At 42.1% G+C, this 20,826-nt stretch overlaps 1 protein-coding gene across 1 annotated transcript in view; it reads left to right on the top strand.

Moving 5' to 3' along the window:
• The window catches only part of LOC139408076 (carbohydrate sulfotransferase 8-like), an 80,061-nt gene extending 60,982 nt beyond the window's left edge, over positions 1 to 19,079 (top strand). Inside the window, exons 3-5 of the mRNA XM_071151895.1 lie at positions 17,552 to 17,592; positions 17,735 to 18,144; positions 18,371 to 19,079. Of these exons, the coding sequence (XP_071007996.1) occupies positions 17,552 to 17,592; positions 17,735 to 18,144; positions 18,371 to 19,079 (1,160 nt within the window). The remainder of the gene's footprint in view (positions 1 to 17,551; positions 17,593 to 17,734; positions 18,145 to 18,370) is intronic.
• The last annotated feature ends 1,747 nt before the right edge of the window (positions 19,080 to 20,826 follow it).

The following is a 20,826-nucleotide window of genomic DNA, read 5'->3' as shown; positions in this document are numbered from 1 at the left end:
CCCCACCCAACATTTAAAAAAAGACTCAACAGAGCTTCTTCAATCATGCAGAGATTTTTATTGCATTTTCTCAACCTTTATTTAACTAGGCAAGTCAGTTAAGAACTAAATCGTATTTACAATGACGGCCTACCGGGGATCAGTGGGTTATCTGCCTTGTTCAGGGGCGGAACGACAGATTTTTACCTTGTCAGGTCCGGGATTCGATCCAGCAACCTTTCGGTTACTGGCCCAACTAGGCTACCTGCCACCCCAAAGATGGGCAGCATGAAGGTCTCGTTATTGATTTTACTAGAGAGGGGAGAAATTGTGCTTTACAATGGTATTCATATTACAGTTGACCTGGAAGTATTACATTTTTGGGGCGCTAAAATAAGGTCAATTGTACGTTACAGCGTGATGTAAAAAATTGCATTAGCTAACTATACTCACGACACACCAGTCACAGCCATCATGTCGTATGTTTAATGTTTATAATCCATTCCTTGCCATTTGAAGTTTGCACCAACTTTATTTTAAGTAAATTTTCACTCCTATGCTGGGCAAGTGTGTGTGCATTTCTGACTTGACAACATGTCCACAACACATGGCAGCTCTGGGCAATTGGATTATCCTATTTACACTTTGTAGTCAATTTTGACACTAGAATTCATGTTTCTGACTCATATCGATGCCACATAGGCCTTTTATAACCAGTGCAGTTGGTTCGAGAAGGCAGTTCCCCTTTAATGCCAAATAATCCAATCATTCCACCATCAAAATGATTTATTAAAGAAATTAATCAAATGTAGACATAAGTGTGAGATGATGGTGGGCGCATGGGTCTCCAGAGCGCGTGGGCCCTCCCTCCTTGCAAGGGCTGTGGGGGTTTCAGCTACAATAGTGAGACAAACACAAAACACATCTGAGTCCTAAACACACCAACAGCTCTATGCGATCAGAAACTCACTCCAGTCCCATTTATAGGATGGAAGGGAGGGAGGGAAGGAAAGAAGAAGGAAAGAGGGGAGGATAGACGGGGCGAGGGAGGGAAGGAGAAATGAAGGGGGTAAGTTTGGCAGGGTGTTGCGATGTGGAAGAGAGTCCAAAGTGTTGATTAATTCTATAAAGACCTGGCAGAGACACAGTAGACTGGACACCCTCCAGCACTGTGACCTGTCCACACAGTGTCGTGACACAGACATTCTGTCTGAACAGATGGCTGCACTGGAAGGACAGTCTAGACTATACAGTGCATTCAGAAAGTATTCAAACCCATTGACTTTTTCCACATTTTGTTACGTTACAGCCTTATTCTAAAATGGATCAAATAAAAACAATTCCTCAACAATCTACACTCAATACCCCATAATGACAAAGCGAAAACAGGTTTTTAGAAAAGTTTGCACATTTATTAAACATGAAAAACATAAATACCTTATTTAAGTGTTCAGACCCTTTGTTATGAGACTCGAAATTGAGCACAGGTGCATCCTGTTTCCATTGATCATCCTTCAGATGTTTCTACAACTTGATTGGAGTCCACCTGTGGTAAATTAAATTGATTGGACATGATTTGGAAAGGCACACACCTGTCTATATAAAAGGTCCCACAGTTGACAGTGCATGTCAGAGCAAAAACCAAGCCATGAGGTCGAGGGAATTGTCCAAAAAGCTCAGGGACAAGATCGCGCCAAAGCACAGATCTGGGGAAGGGTACAAAAAAAATTGAAGGTCCCCAAGAACACAGTGGCCTCCATCATTCCTAAATGGATGAAGTTTGAAACCACAAAGACTCTTCCTAGAGCTGAGCAATCAGGGGAGAAGGGCCTTGGTCAGGGAAGTGACCCAGAACCCGATAGTCACTCTGACAGAGCGCCAGAGTTCCTCTGTGGAGATGGGAGAACCATCCAGAAGGACAACCATCTCTGCAGCACTCCACCAATCAGGCCTTTATGGAAACCACTCCTCAGTAAAAGGCACATAGCCCACTTGGAATTTGACGAAAGGCAACTAAAGACTCTCAGACCATGAGAAACAAGATTATCTGGTCTGATGAAACAAAGATTGAACACTTTGACCTAAATGCCAAGTGTCACATCTGGAGGAAACCCTACGGTGAAGCATGGTGGTGGCAGCATCATGCTGTGGAGTTTAGATAATAAACAATCAAATGTACAGTAAACATTACACTCACAAAATAATAAAGACATTTCAAATGTCATATGTCTATATACAGTGTTGTAATGATGTGCAAATAGTTAAAGTACAAAAGGGAAAATAAATAAACATAAATATTAGGTTGTATTTACAATGGTGTTCGCACTTCACTGGTTGCCCTTTTCTTGTGGCAACAGGTCACAAATCTTGCTGCTGTGATTGCACACTGTGGTATTTCACCCAATAGATATGGGAGTTTATCAAAATTGGATATGTGGGTCTGTGTAATCTGAGGGAAATATGTGTCTCTAATATGGTCATACATTTAGCAGGAGGTTAGGAAGAGCAGCTCAGTTTCCACCTCCAGCTCCTCGGGTCTCTCTCTCTCTCTCTCCGTTGAAGGGGTATATTTTATTGATGGAAAGGTTATAAATATTTGAGTGCATTTCAGCGTGACTTGAAAGGCTTCCGGACCACAGCACTGTGTGCTGTTTGTTGAAAGAGCCATCTCTGTCACAGTAGCTCCTGCTCAGTGCAGAGGTAATGAGTCGAGGCACTGAGTTGGAATAGAGCACCTGAGGAGCTTTCATAAAGTAGAATTACTAGATATCTATGGAAGCTTCAATGTCCACAGACAGAGGATAGCGGGATCTGACTAGTCATATGAGCATGTGCACTTTTAGGGACAGAAACCAACTGTATACAGTACCAGTCAAAAGCTCGGACACACCTACTCATTCAAGGGTTTTTCTTTATTTTTTACAAATGTTCTACATTGTAGAATAATAGTGACGACATCAACACTATGAAATAACACCTATGGAATCACGTTTAAACAAATCAAAATATATATTATATTTTAGATTCTTCAAAGTAGCCACCCTTTGCCATGATGAAAGCTTTGCACGCTCTTGGCATTCTCTCAACCAGCTTCACCTGGAATGCTTTTCCAACAGTCTTGAAAGAGTTCCCACATATGCTGAGCATTTGTTGGCTGTTTTTCCTTCACTTTGTGGTCCAACTCATCCCAAACCATCTCAATCGGGTTGTTGTCGGGTGATTGTGGAGGCTAGGTCATCTGATGCAGCACTCCATCAATCTCCTTATTGGTCAAATAGCCCTTACACAGCCTGGAGGTGTGTTGGGTCATTGTCCTGTTGAAAAACAAATGATTGTCCCACTAAGCGCAAACCAGATGGGATGGCGTATCACGGCAGAATGCTGTGGTAGCCATGCTGGTTAAGTGTTCCTTGAATTCTAAATAAATCACTGACAGTCTCACCAGCAAAACACCCCCACGCCATCACACCTTCTCCTCCATGCTTCACTGTGGGAACCACACATGCGGAGATAATCCATTCACCTGCGTCTCACAAAGACACAGCGGTTGGAACCAAAAATCTCAAATTTGGACTCATCAGACCAAAGGACAGATTTCCTCCGGTTTATTGTTCATTGTGTTTTAATCAGTTATTTGGTGACATTTGATTATATTTAGTATAGTTTTATTTTTATTGTATTTTGTTTTGTATTTTACCCCCTTTTTCTCCACAATTTCCTGATATTCAATTGCGATCCAATTACGATCTTTTCTTAGCGCTGCAACTCCCCAACAGGCTTGGGAGAGTGGAAGGTCGAGTCATGCGTCCTGCGAAACATGACCCGTCAAACCGCGCCTCTTAACACCCACCCACTGAACCCCGAAGCCAGCTGCACCAGTGTCGGCGGAAACACCGCTCAACTGACAACCGAAGTCAGCCTGCAAGCGCCCGGCCCACACCAAGGAGTCGCTAGAGCGCGATGAGCCAAGTAAAGCCCCCCCGGCCAAACCCTCCCCTAACCCGGACGACGCTGGGCCAATTGTGCGCCGCCCTTTGGGACTCCTTATCACGGGTCTGTAGTGACGCCTCAAGCACTGTGTTGCAGTGCCTTAGACCGCTGCGTCACTCGATAGGCCCATATTTAGTATAGTTTTATCTAAAAATGATAACTTTTTAAAAGTTTTACATTTTTATGAAATTCACTGAGGAGGATGGTCCTCCACTTCCTCTTCCGAGGAGCGTCTACTGGTCAGAAGATACTGTAATACAAGCAGTGCTGTGTGAGAAATCTGAATAAAAGACCAACTCATGCCCTTAGGTTTTCTTTACTATTTGTTGTTGTTGAAGCAAAGGCATCTGAGCAATAAGACATACTTCAGGAATATTGCACCCAATGGACCAAAGTTGAGCACATTAAAAAGTGAGTCAATGTTTGTTGGTGTAGATTTCAGTCTCAGTTCTTATTAGCCAGGGTAACAGTGTCTAATGGAGACAGGGATAACTCATATCTTAAAAAGATCTGGCAAGCATGTACAGAATTTATGTTTGGTGGGATTAATACTGGGAACATTAAAGATCTCAGTTTAGGTCGTTAGCGAGTCAGGTAAATAAATCCCTGTGAAATTAGAGTAAGCAGCTCTGCAAGGCTTTCCTGGTAATTTAACATCGACGCGTTACCATAAGTTAACATGCTTTACTCTGTGATGCAGGACACTTTGCTTTGGAAGATCAGAATATCTTCCTGACGTGGTGTGACTGGCTGGGTAGAATTTTGAAACCAAATGGAAATGGTTTCATTGCATAAGTGCACTTAAACACATTGACATACAGTATGCATGCAGTGGATACAGTATGCATACATACACATTCTTAAGTTATTTGCCATTGTAGAGGAGAAAATGGGAACACTATGGCACACTAGCAAAAAAAACACCAGTAGCGTATAGTAGCCTTGTTGTAGCCTTGTTGTAGCCTTGTTGTTGTTCATACATTGTTCTCTTAACTGATGAATGGTCACATGACTGACATTAACATGGCTGTTCTTCTGTGCACACAACAGTTGACTGAAAACAGGTGAGCTGGAGATGCAGCTCTACTTTAAGTCGTATCAAGGTTATGTGGGCCAATGTGGGATGACAGCAATTATGCAAAGTACTAAATTCAATCGACCACTGCTCCGCTCTGGCTGACGCATTAATAAAATAGAAGATTATGCATTAATATATTGTCGATTCTCTTTGATTACTCCATGTTTTCATGCAGAAAGTAGCTATATACAGTGCATTCGTAAAGTATTCAGACTGCTTGACTTTTTCCACATTTTGTTACATTACAGCCTTATTCTAAAATGGATGAAATAAATAAAACATCATCAATCTACATACAATACCCGATAATGACAAAGGAAAAAAAAAAAATTGTTGACATTTTTGCTACTGATTAAAAATTAAAAAATGTAAATATCACATTTACATAAGTATTCAGACCCTTTGCTATGAGACTCGAAATTGAGCTCAGGTTCATCCTGTTTCCATTGATCATCCTTGAGCTGTTTCTACAACTTGATTGGAGTCCACCTGTGGTAAATTCAATTGATTGGACATGAATTGTCTATATAAGGTCCCACAGTTGACAGCGCAAGTCAGAGCATAAACCAAGCCATGAGGTCGAAGGAATTGTCCGTAGAGCTCCGAGGCAGGATTGTGTCAAAACACAGATCTGGGGAACTCCAACATTCTTAAATAGAAGAAGTTTGGAACCACCAAGACTCTTCCTAGAGCTGGCCGCCCGGCCAAACTGAGCAATCGGGGGAGAAGGGCCTTGGTCAGGGAGGTGATCAAGAACCTGATGGTGACTCTGACAGAGCTCTGTTCCTCTGTGGAGATGGGAGAACCATCCAGAAGGACAACCATCTCTGCAGTACTGAGTAGTACTGAGTAAAGGGTCTGAATACTTATGTAAATGTGATATTTCTGTTTAGAATTTTTTTAATAAATTGCAACATTTTCTAAAAACCTGTTTTTGCTTTGTCATTATGGGGTATTGTGTGTAGATTGATGAGGGGGGGAAACTATTTAAGCTATTTTAGAATAAGGCTGTAACCTAATAAAATTGGAAAAAGTCAAGGGGTCTGAATACTTCCCGAAGGCACTGTACATCCTTAGTACAAGAAACAATATCCACCAAATGCATATTTCGTACAGCAGTGAGTTGGTGTGCTTGTCACATCAAGATGAAACATCTCTGTATCTGCCTTTGTGCTTTGTCATCTTTTTATGTTTTGTTGGTTTTCATTTTGTCTCTAGATCTTTTGTCTTTGCATCCGTGAGTCATACGTAGGGCTGTGGCAGTCATGAATTTGTCAGCGGGTTATTGTCATGCAAAAAAACTGGCAGTCTCACGGTAATTGACCGTCAAATAACAAAACACATTTAGCATCTCCAGGCTCCTCACATAAAGCCGCAACAAGGAACGTTTACATTTTGAAACAGGTCCTATATTATAGATTTATAGTTATTTGGAAACTTTAGCTGTACATGATACAAACCTTAGAATGCCTTAGAAATCAAAAGATATAAGGGCTGCATGATTGGCTATTGAGGATTTGAAAAGTCGGCAAAAAAAGCTTGCCGCTGTTCTCTAATCAAGTGATCATATTTTACCCCATCAGACTATTCTCAATTGAATGTTTTTCACTCATGGCTACTGCAGTAATTTACCTGCGCCATTCTATATGCCATGGGTTCTCCAACCCCGTTCCTGTAGCTACCCAGTGCTTCATTTGGGAAAACAAGTGAAATCTGTTCGGGAATATGAATGGTAACATGTTTTCACAATGAAATATATTTCTTAAACTGTTGACAGCCCCTCTCTGCACGGTGGCGAAAGGAATGAACGCGAGAGGGGAGCAGATTTAAACTCAGTGGTGAGATATTCTGTAGTTAAAAGGTAATGTGTCAGTCTATTATTACTATTATTTTTATTAAAAATGCCCTATTACTAGGCTATTCAAAATCAAAAACAAATTCACTATAATTGTAGGCTAAATCTGAATTTGTTTAATTTTAGGCTAGACCAATTATACACCAAAATATCTTAAATCAGTATTATTTAAAATGTTTTTCTGCCATGTGTAATAGGCGGGAGGCTATTTCTTGTATAACGGCACAATCATTTTGAGGGGGGTGCTTATATTTAGGCCTATAAAGTGCTGTCCTTTTCTTTGTGTTAGGCATTGAAACAACATCCACAATGAGCAAGTTTTTTCACTCAGTTTCATCCTATTGTTTAACTTCTTTCTTCAAATTGATCAATCGCAGGGAGGTGAGCTTTAAAAGCTCATACTGTTTTGATGATAAGTGTTTGATGTGATTTTCCATAGCATTTGCATTGTTGACAGAGTGGTTAGAGGGACAATAGAGCCCTGAGTACCAGGCCATTAGACACCTGATGATCGTTAGTAAATTGGGTACTACAAATGCATGTCCAGAGTGCATAAAAGGAGATTACCATGACTCAGCGGTCACGTAGAATTTTACTGCGTTCGTGGCTCATGGCTGCAGGTGTGGTGGTAATATTGGCACCACACCAGCCCTAGTCATACATCACACACCAGTGAAGAAGTGCTGTGATAAACTACTGGTAATCCCTCTAGAAGATGACATGTGTAACAATGTGTGTGTTGGTGGCAGGGAAGTCAGGCGCAGGAGAATCGAACTTGGTATAAATGGAGTCGTTTAGTAAACTTAACAAAAACTCCAAAACCAAAATACAACATAAATAAAAGTGGGGACAAGAACCCGTCGCGCCCCAATACACGAACATACAAACAAACAATCTCCGACAAGGACATGAGGGGAAACAGAGGGTTAAATACACAACATTTAATTGATGGGATTGGAACCAGGTGTGAAGGAAGACAAGACAAAACCAATGGAAAATGACAAATGGATCGGTGATGGCTAGAAGATCGGTGACGTCGACCGCCGAACACCGCCCCAACAAGGAGAGGGACCGACTTCGGTGGAAGTCGTGACAACATGTTTGATTGTGATGTAAAGAGTCTACAGGCCTGTGTAATGTGTATTGATAGGATATACAGATACATTTACAATGTACTGCATGCATTTCTGAGCATGTGTGCGTACCTTCCTTTATGCATATTACATGCGTTTTTATACATGTTTGTGAGAATCTGTTTGTATACACGTGTGTGTGTGTGTGTGTGTGTGTGTGTGTACACCAGTGGAGGCTCCTCAGAGGAAGAAGAGGAGGACCATCCTCAGTGAATTTCATAAAACAAATTATATATATATATAAAATAACATCAGCCTTTTTAGATCAAATTATACAAAATATATTCAAAATGTCACGTGTAGATGTGAAAAGGAATTCAACAGGCTGTTTGTATATGGCTATGACAGTTAACTGTTTTCACATGTTATGGGGTGTATTCATTCATTCTGCCGATTCTGTTGAAAAACATTTCTTAAACAGAAACAAACAGAACAAAACGGGGATAAACATACCTGAATTTGTCCAATGAAAACTCTTGTTTTCAACTGTTGGACTAATGAGTACACCCAAGATCAGCTAGATGTAGGCAAGATTGTGCAAGGCGCTATTGAATGTGTCACTGTCCATCACCTGAAATTTGTCTCCCGACCTGTGTGCACCTGCGTTGTAAACTTTCATTCATAGACTAGGTTGTAGCAACGTCATGATGGGTATAGGAGACATTTGAGTATCAGTAGCCTAAACCTATCACTGTTATATTGAACTGGGTGAATGGACTATGAACGAGAGTCATCCAATATGCTGTAATAGAAGTAAGGCCATGCTTATATAAAAAATCCTCATCCCTCATCTTAAACAGCACCAGCCGCCACTGATCTGCACGAGTGTCTTTGTGTGTCTATACAAGTGACTACTCTTGTACAGACACCCCCCCCCCCCCCCAGAGTTTGAGTCTATGGAGTTGTGCTGTCCTTTCATGCTCAGGGGTGAGAGAGAAGATGAATGCAGCGTGAATGCAGTTAGTCAACTCAACAAAGTTGATGGAATTACATTTGTTAGGAAAACTGGGTAACTGATGTTTTTCAAGTTGAAACAATGACACTGTTTTACAGTAGATTTTAATCGAGAGAGTAGTTAGTATGGTGAGGATTAGAAAGAGCAGAGTGCAGAGTTATGGATGTTACTCATAGAGTCTGTCTGTAGACTGACAGTTGAGAGACCTTAGACAGGTGGTTTAAATCTGGTTCTTGCCTAGGAAGTAAGTAATTGGCCCTTCAGCTCAGCTCAGCTCAGCTCCCCACGACACACACACACACACACACACACACACACACACACACACACACAGTAAATATAATATAACATATGACATTTAGCAGATGCTTTCATCCAAAGCGACTTACAGACATGCGTGCATACATTTTACATATGGGTGGCCTCAGGAATGTTTATTTAACTAGGCAAGTCAGTTAAGAACAAATTCTTATTTACAATGACGTCCAGGGAACACTGGGGAAGAACAACATATTTTGTACCTTGTCAGCTCAGGGATTCAATCTAGCAACCTTTCGTGGTTAATGGCCCAACTCTAGCCGCCCCAATCTAACCCACAATCCTGGCGTTGCAAGCTCCATGCTCTACACTGAGCCAGAGTACAAACACACACACACACACACACACACAGTACACAAACACCCCTCTCTTTCAGTCTGTCACCAGTAGCAGGCCTCCACATATCTGGCATATAATCGATCCTGTGATGACCCTGTGTAGGTCAGTGTAATGGCATTGACACAACCTTCCTGTCCTCCCTGTTGACACGTGCTGTCAGTCAGTTCTAGGATTAAATGGCCTGGTTACCAAGATTTACCGGGATTTACCGCCCAAAACCACTCCCTTTTCCCGGCATAACTAACTGCAAGATACTGGTAAATGATTTATATGAACAGCATGGTGTGAAATGGAACTGTTAAATTATATGCAATGTCTAAATCTGTCTTCTCTACGGCCTCTGCATGATGAATCATCAACGCTCATGGTGGGGACAGACAGCCCATCTCAGTATGGCACACAGTTCACAAATACTTCATCTCATCACAGTAACTTTTTTTCTTGTGACAGGTAAGCCTGCATTTGCTGTAGCATAGTCTATGCCACAGTAATATAAAGACTGAATGCGCATCTAATGTACTCATCTACATCTGGCTTTTGGGGGTCACCTTATTTTTTTTAATTGTAAAGATTTGTATTTATATACTCTGCAAAGTTTTAAAAAACAGCCTTATCACTGGAATATCATCGCTTTAAATCAGGGCACGGCGCGAGCACTTTTTTGCAGTCTTTCGATCTCTCCATTAACTCCATTAAAATTGCATCCAAAATAGATCATCCTGTTCTAGATTGATATATAGCCCTATACAGTGACTTCGAAAAGTATTCAGACCCTTTGACTTTTTCTAAAATATATTAAATAAATCAAAATCCTCAGCAATACCCCATAATGACAAAGTGAAAAGAGTTTCTTAGACATTTAAAAAAAAACATATTAAACATAAAAACAGATGCCTTCAGACCTTTTGCTATGAGACTCGAAATTGACCTCAGGTGCATCCTGTTTCCATTGATCATCCTTGAGATGTTTCTACAATTTGATTTGAGTCCACCTGTGGTAATGTGACGATCGTCTGAAGAAGTCGACCAAGGTGCAGTCTGGTAAGTGTTCATGATCTTTAACACTCAGAACACCAAACAAAAACAACAAAAGGCTTCACAGAGCGCACAAAAAAACAAGATCTCACAACATAGGTGGGAAAACAGGCTACCTAAGTATGATTCCCAATCAGAGACAACGATAGACAGCTGCCTCTGATTGGGAACCACACTCGGCCAAAACCAAAGAAATACAAAACATAGAATGCCCACCCCACATCACACCCTGACCTCACCAAATAGAGGGCGTGACAGGTAAATTCAATTGATTGGAATGATTTGAAAAGGCACAGACCTGTCTATATAAGTTCCCACAGTTGACAGTGCATGTCAGAGCAAAAACCAAGCCATGAGGTCAAAGGACTTGTTCGTATAGCTCCGAGACAGGATTGTGTCGAGGCACAGATCTGGGGAAGGGAACCAGAAAATGTCTGCAGCATTGAAGGTCCCCAAGAACACAGTGGCCTCCATCATTCTTAAATGGAAGAAGTTTGGAACCACCAAGACTCTTCCTAGAGCTGGCCGCCCGGCCAAACTGAGAAATCAGGGGAGAAGGGTCTTGGTCAGGGAGGTGACCGAGAACCCGATGGTCAATCTGACAGAGCTCAAGAGTTCCTCTGTGGAGATGGGAGAACCTTCCAGAAGGACAACCATCTCTGCAGCATTCCACTAATCTGGCCTTTATGGTAGAGTAACCAGACGGAAGCCACTGCTCAGTAAAAGGCACATGACTGCCTGCTTAGAGTTTGCCGAAAGGCACATAATGGACTCTCAGACCATGAGAAAGTGGCAGCGGCTGTGAGACTAGTCAGGATCAAGGCGAAAATGAACAGAGCAAAGTACAGAGAGATCCTTAATGAAAACCTGTTCCAGAGCTCTCAGGACCTCAGGACTGGGGGCGAAGATTCACCTTCCAACAGGACAACGACCTTAAGCACACAGCAAAGACGACGCAGGAGTGGCTTCGGGACAAGTCTTGGAAAGTCCTTGAGTGGCTCAGCCAGAGCCCAGACTTGAACCTGATCGAGCATTTCTGGAGAGATGTGAAAATGGCTGTGCAGCAACGCTCCCCATCCAACCTGACAAAGCTTGAGAGGATCTGCAGAGAAGAATGGGAGAAACTCCAAAAATACAGGTGTGCCAAGCTTATAGGGTCATACCCAAGAAGAGTCGAGGCTCTAATCACTGCCAAAGGTGCTTCAACAAAGTACTAAGTAAAGGGTCTGAATACTTATGTAAATGTGATCATGGCGGTTTCTTTTGTTTTTTTATAAATTAGCAAACATTTCTAAAAACATGTTTTTGATTTGTAATTATGGGGTATTGTGTGTAGATTGATGAGGGAAACTCCATTTTAATTAATTTTAGGATAAGTCTATAACCTAACAAAATAAATTCAATGCAGTACTAGACTTATATTTCGCCAATTAATGATGGGTTATGCATAATAAGCTTCTAATGTATAGGCTCTGTGTCTTGCGCAATACGCATGCACCTGGCCTTTCCTTCTAAAAAAAACGTCCCTTAGCTATTGGGAGTCCCAGGCAGGAAACGCTAGACTAGAATATCTTGATTTACATGTTTGTTTTTTTTAGCATTTCTTATGCCAATAGACTTCGAAAAGAATGCAAGCTCTTGTTTTCTGAATGTTAAATACAGCAGCCAATAGATCGGGTCGTTTGAAAGAAGAGCGAACGCACGATGGCGGTAGGCTAAAGCAGTTATTTATTCAGAACCGTAACCGTTCAAAGTTCCTCAAGAGAAGTGAAAGTCTTCATCATTGAATTCTAGTCCTATCTTATTCAAGAATGTCATTAGAATGGTGAAGGGAAGGTAAACAAAACGTATTTCATTTAACTGTTGAAAGCGAGGAAAGAATGAAGCAACAACAAATAGAAATAGGAGGTTGGCTAATATTATGGGAAATATTATGAAAGGTATAAATGCGTCAGCCTACTAATTATAAAATAGGCCCTATTATATTTCAAAATGAAAATCGAATTTTCTAGCATATACTTGTAACTTTGTAGGCTGCACCAGAATCGCGCGTTCGTAATTCCAGTCCATATAACAATAAAGTACAGTAATACGGTTCACACTCAAAAAGATTAGCCTACTGGAGCTAGTTTCATTTATTTACCCAAGAGAGCATATAGCTAGCTACATCTTTGGGCTTTTATGTGTATCTGTTGTGCTTAATGTGCAGTAGCCAGTATCATATATGTATTGGATAATGGCACAATCATTTGGTATTTTTGGGGCTTGTGCTCATTAAATGTCATTAATGTAGGGCTCATAAAATCTATTTAATGTATGACTCATCAGGCTCAGGTAGCATCAGGCTTGAATTTTCGATCAAAGCTCTAGTCAAATTCCGGACATAGGCCTATTTATATGCTTTATAATGTTTTTGAATGACACTCACGGTTTTGGTGAGAAATACCTGGTTACCCGGAGAAACGTGATTTATTCTCTGGATGGAACGTTGGTAAAAATACTCCACCCTAGTCAGGTCGCTCCCCTCTTGTAATCTCCATCGTAGGCAGACCTGGGTCGTTAGGTCAGTGTCTGTCTGTCTGTCTGTTTGAGAATGTGTGCGTACGTGGAGCTAAGCTCCAGACGGAAAAGTGAAGTTTAGGTTTACAGTTGCGGCTGTGAGTCTATGATTGCTAGAGAGTCATGGGAGTCATGCCTGAAATTAAGGAAGGGGACTGATGGTTGTCTGTGGTGGTATGTGTGGGTAGGGGGTGGTTTTTAGGCAGGCAGCAGGTGCATGCTTTACAATCTTCCCTAAATAGATACAGAATGTAAACACTACAGTAATAGCCCTAACTACCAGTAGGTGTTCCAGATATGTGAAGAGGAAAACTGAACACATGCCGTTGAGGGCTACACAAGTGCAATTGACATAACCAGTAATTAGCATTTATGTACAGTGCCTTTGGAAAGTATTCAGACCCCTTGACTTTATCCATATTTTGTTGAGTTACAGCCTTATTCTAAAATTGATTAAAAATCTACAGCAGTCTAAACAAATAACCTATAATAACACAGCAAAAACTGTTTACATTTTTTTATGTTTAAACATTTATTAAAAACAGAAATACCTTATTTACATAACTTTTTGCGATGAGACTCGAAATTGAGCTCAGGTGCATCCTATTTCCATTGATCATCCTTGAGATGTTTGTACAATCTGATTGGAGTCCACCTGTGGAAAATTCTATTGATTGTACATGATATATAAGGTCCCACAGTCTATACAAGGTCCCACAGTTGACAGTGCATGTCAGAGCAAAAACCAAGCCATGAGGTCAAAGGAATTGTCCGTAGAGCTCCGAAACAGGATTGTGTCAAGGCACAGATCTTGGGAAGGCTACCAAAAAATGTCTGCAGCATTGAAGGTCCCAAGAACATAGTGGCCTCCATCATTATTAAATGGAAGAAGTGTGGAACCACCAGTAAAAGGCACATGACAGCCTGCTTAGAGTTTGCCAAAAGGCACATAAAGACTCTCAGACCATGATAAACAAGATTCTCTGATGTGATAAAACCTAGATTGAACTATTTGGCCTAAATCCCAAGCGTCACTACTGGAGGAAACCTGGCACCATCCCTACGGTGAAGCATGGTTGTGGCAGCATCATGCTGTGGGGGTGTTTTTCAGCGGCAGAGACTAGGAGACTAGTCAGGATCGAGGCAAAGATGAAAGGAGGAAAGTACAGAGAGATCCTTGATGAAAACCTGCTCCAGAGCTCTCAGGACCTCGGAAGGTGAACCTTCGCCCCCAGTCTAACAGGACAACGACCCTCAGCACATAGCCAAGACAATGCAGGAGTGGCTTCGGGACAAGTCTCTGAATGTCCTTCAGTGGTCCAGCCAGAGCCCGGACTTGAACCCTATCGAACATCCCTGGAGAGACATGAAAATAGCTGTGAAGCAACACTCCCCATCCAACCTGACAGAGATTGAGAGGATCTGCAGAGAAGAATGGGAGAAACCCCCCAAATACAGGTGTGCCAAGCTTGTAGTGTCACACCCAAGAAGACTCAAGGCTATAATTGCTGCCAAAGGTGCTTAAACAAAGTACTGAGTAAAGGGTCTGAAAACTTATGTTATATTTTTGGGGGGTTTTCTCCAGTTTTTGCCTTGTCAATATGGGGTATTGTGTGTAGATTGATGAGGGGAAAAAATTGTCAATCAATTTTAGGATAAGGCTGTAACCTAACAAAATACGGAACAAGTCAAGGGGTCTGACTACTTCCCGATGGCACTGTATGTATTTGAGCAGAACTGAAAACCAGTCAAACAGAAAGCATGATTCAATACTGGGGACTGAGTCACTAGACATTTTGACAACAGTCAATGTCTTTCACATTGTGTTGATAATCCATCATAAAATAATATTTTTTCGTGAGGGAAGTAGACACCCAAGAGATGGAGGAATACAACAGAAAACATCATTAGTCACCATAGCAGATGTTCAAGACATCACGTGGACATTAGAGATGTTGCTGGTGAGAACTACAGCGCAGGCTACCTTTTAAATACAGTCATATAATGATACATATAATGTTGCATCTAGAATGTATAACGACACTGTGCTAAATTTCTCATGAACTATTTCAAAAACAAGTACTCAATATTGTGTTACTTCTCTATAGCACCAGGCAGCTGCAAGAAAACTAAATAAATAAATTCAGGGCTATTGGGCTGCTCCACAAGGGGGTGACTGATACTTTACATAACAATGACAACCTTGCCACTCTTTACTAGAACACACAAACACAGAGCGCCTGCTAATGTCTTTGTACCAAGGGTAATGGGGGATCCAGGTGGCTTTATAGCATTTGACCTGGGATCATCTTAACACTGAAGGTTCCTGCTTTCTGACGGCTGCAGTGTCAGAAGAGCCATGAAGAATCTCTCCTCCTCTCAAGAGGTCAACCACATCTTAACCTGACTTCTAAGAGACTGAGTTTTGACTGAGTTTGGCACGATAAAGGAAAAGCAAAAAAACAAGCAACTGTATGAAGGGATATATTTTGAGCATTATAAAATAACGTATTGCAGATGAATGAGGGTAACAAAGACATACAGTGTCTTCAGAAAGTATTCAGACCCCTTGACTTTTTCCAAATTTGGTTACATTACAGCCTTATTCTAAAATTGATTAAATAGTTGTTTTTCTTCATGAATCTACACACAATACCCCATAATGACAAAGCAAAAACTGTAAAAAAAAACTGATCACATAAGTATTCAGACCCTTTACTCAGTACTTTGTTTAAGCACCTTTGGCAGCAATTACAGCCTTGAGTCTTCTTGGGTGTGACGCTACAAGCTTGGCACACCTGTATTTGGGGAGTTTCTCCCATTCTTCTCTGCAGATCCTGTCAAGCTCTGTCAGGTTGGATGGGGAGCGTTGCTGCACAGTTATTTTCAGGTCTCTCCAGGGATGTTCAATATGGTTCAAGTCCGGGCTCTGGCTGGGCCACTGAAGGACATTCAGAGACTTGTCCCGAAGCCACTCCTGCATTGTCTTGGCTATGTGCTTAGGGTCGTTGTCCTGTTGGAAGGTGAACCTTCGCCCCCAGTCTGAAGTTCTGAGCGCTCTGGAACAGGTTTTCATCAAGGATCTCTCTGTACTTTGCTCCATTCATCTTTACCTCGATCCTGCCTAGTCTCCCAGTCCCTGACTCTGAAAAACACCCCCACAGCAAGATGCTGCCACCACCATGCTTCATGGTGCCAGGTTTCCTCCAGACGTGACGCTTGGCATTCAGGCCAAAGAGTTCAATCTTGGTCTCATCAGACCAGAGAATCTTGTTTCTTATTGTCTGAGTGTCTTTATGTGCCTTTCGGCAAACTCCAAGCGGGCTGTCATGTGCCTTTTACTGAGGAGTGGCTTCTGTCTGGCCACTCTACCACCAAGGCCTGATTTGTGGTGTGCTGCAGAAATGGTTGTCCTTCTGTAAGGTTCTCCCATCCCCACAGAGGAACTCTAGAGCTCTGTCAGAGTGACCATCGGGTTCTTGGTCACCTCCCTGACCAAGGCCCTTCTCCCCTGATTGCTCAGTTTGGCCGGGCAGCCAGCTCTAGGAAGATTCTTGGTGGTTCCAAACCTCTTCCATTTAAGAATGATGGAGTTCCCCAGATCTGTGCTTTGACACAATCCTGTCTCGGAGCTCTACGGACAATTCCTTCGACCTCATGGCTTGGTTTTTGAGCATTTTTGCGTAGAAACATCTCATGGATGATCAATGGAAACAGGATGCACCTGAGCTCAATTTCTAGTCTCATAGCAAAGGGTCTGAATACTTATGTAAATAAGCCATCTTTTTATTTTTAACACATTTTCAAAAATGTCTAAAAACCTCTTCACTTTGAGATTATGGAGTATTGTGTGTAGATTTCATATTTTTATTTATTTAATCCATTTTAGAATAAGGCTGTAACGTAACAAAATGTGGAAAAAGTCAAGGGGTCTGAATACTTTCGGGAAAGGCACTGTATATTTTGATGACAAAGCAGTTTTTGGCATCCCCCTGTAACAATTCCTGTCCTATTATGCATAGTCACTTTTCCCAGTCTAAAGAATATCACTTGGCAAGGCACACACACACAAACACAGACACACACACGTCTTGCCTCTCTATCAAAAACCTAATCTTGTGATAAAATGGACCCTCCTCCTATAGCACCATCGGTAATAGACACCATCTCTCCTCCAGGCTCTCTCTTGATAACTATTTCAGCTCAGCTGGAGAAACTTGTTACCAGCAAAGGACTTTTTGTAATACGTAATGTAGGATTCTATCAATCTCTCTCAAACTCAACCCCCCCCCCCCCTTGTCTCTCTCTAGGTGCAAAGTTGATGGTTGCTCCAAGGTGGCCAATTCCAAAGGTACGATTATTGGATCAGATCAGATCACTGTTGTCCCAGTTCACTCAAAATAATGTAATGGCACCATCTTGTGGATTCTTGAGAAACAAGCACTATATGAGCTTCTGTTAACAATTGTTCCATGTGCTCCTGTGTGCCACAGGAGCAGTCCTTTGACAGTGCAGTCGTTATAGGCATCAACCTGGGTGGAGGTTTCCATGGAGCACCAGGGGTAGAGATGTCTTCTAACCCCAGCCTCCCTACTCCTAGCCCCAGACAACCTCCAGCCTTCCAGTGGCTGCCCCACCCAGCCACCCCAACCTCTGGGGACCAGCAGGCCGAGAGCACCGGGCAACCCCTCACCAAACGCCACAGGAAGCTGCTGTTAAAGAGCGGGCCTGTAACCCCTAGTGGTGCCCGCTCTGGTGAAGAGGACAGTCGGCTACAGGGCCTGGCGCAAACCCAGGCGTCCCGTCGCCGCCTGCTCAGGGAGGTCTGCGCCAAATACCAGCCGGGTGTCACGGAGCGCCCTGTGTCCCGCCGGCAGGTGTCCCGCGTCTACGTGGAGGACAGGTGTTGTAACTTTAGTGGTTAATTTCATTGAGAATTATTTACAGATATTATTTACAGTACATAACTTATATGTATAATTGTATTTCATTGCAATTCATGTTCCCGGCTGATCTTGAGGTTCTTGAATTGAATTCATTGTGATCTAAAAAGGCTTCCTAGATACATACAGGACACAGCCCCAGATAACTATGAATATATTTGTTTTGTACTGTTCAATAAATAATAGGTCAGGCCTGCTGTACTGTGAGGTGCCCAAAGCCGGCTGCTCCAACTGGAAACGGGTGCTGATGGTCCTGGGCGGCAGCGCCACCTCCACGCACATCATCGCCCACGACGACGCCCACTACGCCAACCAGCTCCGCCGACTGGATGCCTTCGACCAGGCGGGCGTGGCCGAGCGCCTCCGTTCCTACACCAAGGTCCTCTTCGTACGGGAGCCCTTCGAGAGGCTGGTTTCGGCCTTCCGTGACAAGTTTGAGAGCCCCAACTCGTACTACCACCCGGTGTTCGGCCGGCCCATCATCTCCCGGTACCGGGCCAACGCCTCACGCTCTGCCCTGAGGACCGGCGCCGGGGTCACCTTCAGAGAGTTTGTCCAGTACCTGTTGGATGTGAGGCGGCCCGTGGGCATGGACATCCACTGGGAGCCGGTCAGCCAGCTTTGCAGCCCCTGCCTGCTACGCAACGACTTCATCGGGAAGTTCGAGAACCTGAAGGAGGAGGCCAACTTCCTGCTACGGAGCATCGGGGCACCTAGAAACCTGACTTTCCCTGACTTTAAAGACAGGAACCCAAAGGCAGAAAGGACTTCCTCCTCCATCACCCAGAGATACTTTGAACAATTGAACTCCACAGAAAGACAGAGGGCCTATGACTTTTATTACATGGATTATCTGATGTTTAACTACCCCAAGCCCTTTAAAGACCTGTACTGAGGTACTGGCTGGATTGCCCGGGTGAGGTTATTAATATGAACACTACGGAAGAGATTATTATCCTGTGGGACTTGAATAAGCACTACAGGCACATTCATGTCAAATATTATTTTTACAGGTCTAATTTACAAATGGCTAAAATAATGATTTAATGTAATTACTTTGGACATAGGTTGTAGGCCTACAGCTTTTTTGTCATAAAGCTTTGTATAGTGTGTCAAATGCATTTGCATTGATTGGCAGACCAGTGACTTCTATGAAGTGACCTGTACTTTGGGTAAAGAATGAGTGATCTGTTATTGTTATTGTTTTTCAGCCTTGTTACGTGAAGGTATACTTTTTGGTCCTCTTCAATAATGTGTATTCTTATTCTGCAGCCTAAGTTGAAAAGAAGGGAAAGAGAGAGGCTAGATATACTCTCCCAGAGCAAAGGCTAGTGTTTGCAGATACTGTAACGGATTTCATAGCTACTGCTTACTGATGAGAAATCAAATTGAATATAATTCAATTTGATTTCAAAACCACACTTGCTTTTATTTAATGTTTATTTAACTAGGCAAGTCAGTTGAGAACCAATTCTTATTTACAATGACTGCCTAGCTTTCCAGATGTATCGGAGGTTAAATTATCTTTGAATCTGTTGGCAATTTATATTGAAACATGATTTTGTTTTTGGATAATTACAGTACCAGTCAAACATTTGGACACCTACTCATTCAAATATATTTTAGATTCCTCCTTTCCTGTGGCGGTCCTCATGAGAGCCAGTTTCATCATAGCGCTGATGGTTTTTGCGACTGCACTTGAAGAAACTTTCAAAGTTCTTGAAATTATCCGGATTGACTGACCTTAAAGTAATGATGGACTGTCGTTTCTATTTGAGCTGTTCTTGCCATAATATGGACTTGGTCTTTTACCAAATAGGGCTATCTTCTGTATACCACCCCTACCTTGTCACAACACAACTGAATGGCTCAAATGCATTAAAAACGAAAGAAATTCCACAAATTAACTTTTAACAAGGCACACCTGTTAATTGAAATGCATTCCAGGTGACTACCTCATGAAGCTAGTTGAGTGAATGCCAAGCATGTGCATAGCTGTCATCAAGGCAAAGGGTGGCTACTTTGAAGAATTTCTAATATAAAATATATTTTGATTTGTTAAACACCTTTTTGGTTACTACATGATTCCATATTTCATTGTTTTGATGTCTTCACTATTATTCTACAATGTAGAAAATAGTACAAAAATTAAGAAAAACCCTTGAATGAGTAGGTGCGTCCACATTTTTGACTGGTACTGTATATGGGTCTAATGTTACAATACAAATGATTACACTGTAAAAGAGAATGTACAATTGTTCTACATGTCTGTGCAGAAGTGTTCCATCTACAAACGTGATTTCAATCCCCTAGCCTTAACACTGCCAATTTTCATTTGTTTGGGTTTTCAAGCACCTTTACTATGAATAAATGTTAAGTAATTAAAAAAAAAACATGTATCTATTGTTTTTCCACATCTGGTTTTAGGAAAAGTGACAAATGTTAACATTTCCCCCACTTCAAATTACAAATTTGACACTTTATTTATCTAATCTGAGTTAAAGTGTCGTGTCTCATTCCCCTGGCCTGTGGGTCACTCTTAGCCTCACTCCCCCTCTTTCTTTGTCTCTCATCAGGCCGGGACCCCCAGGCGCAGGGTCAGGAAATACATGGTGCTCAGAGGACTCATCAGAACCATAGAT

This window comes from Oncorhynchus clarkii, chromosome 1 (genome assembly GCF_045791955.1).
Source record: "Oncorhynchus clarkii lewisi isolate Uvic-CL-2024 chromosome 1, UVic_Ocla_1.0, whole genome shotgun sequence".
Taxonomy (NCBI): domain Eukaryota; kingdom Metazoa; phylum Chordata; class Actinopteri; order Salmoniformes; family Salmonidae; genus Oncorhynchus; species Oncorhynchus clarkii.
Note: the sequence above shows the minus strand (reverse complement) of the source record. Positions and strands in the feature narration are given on the sequence as shown.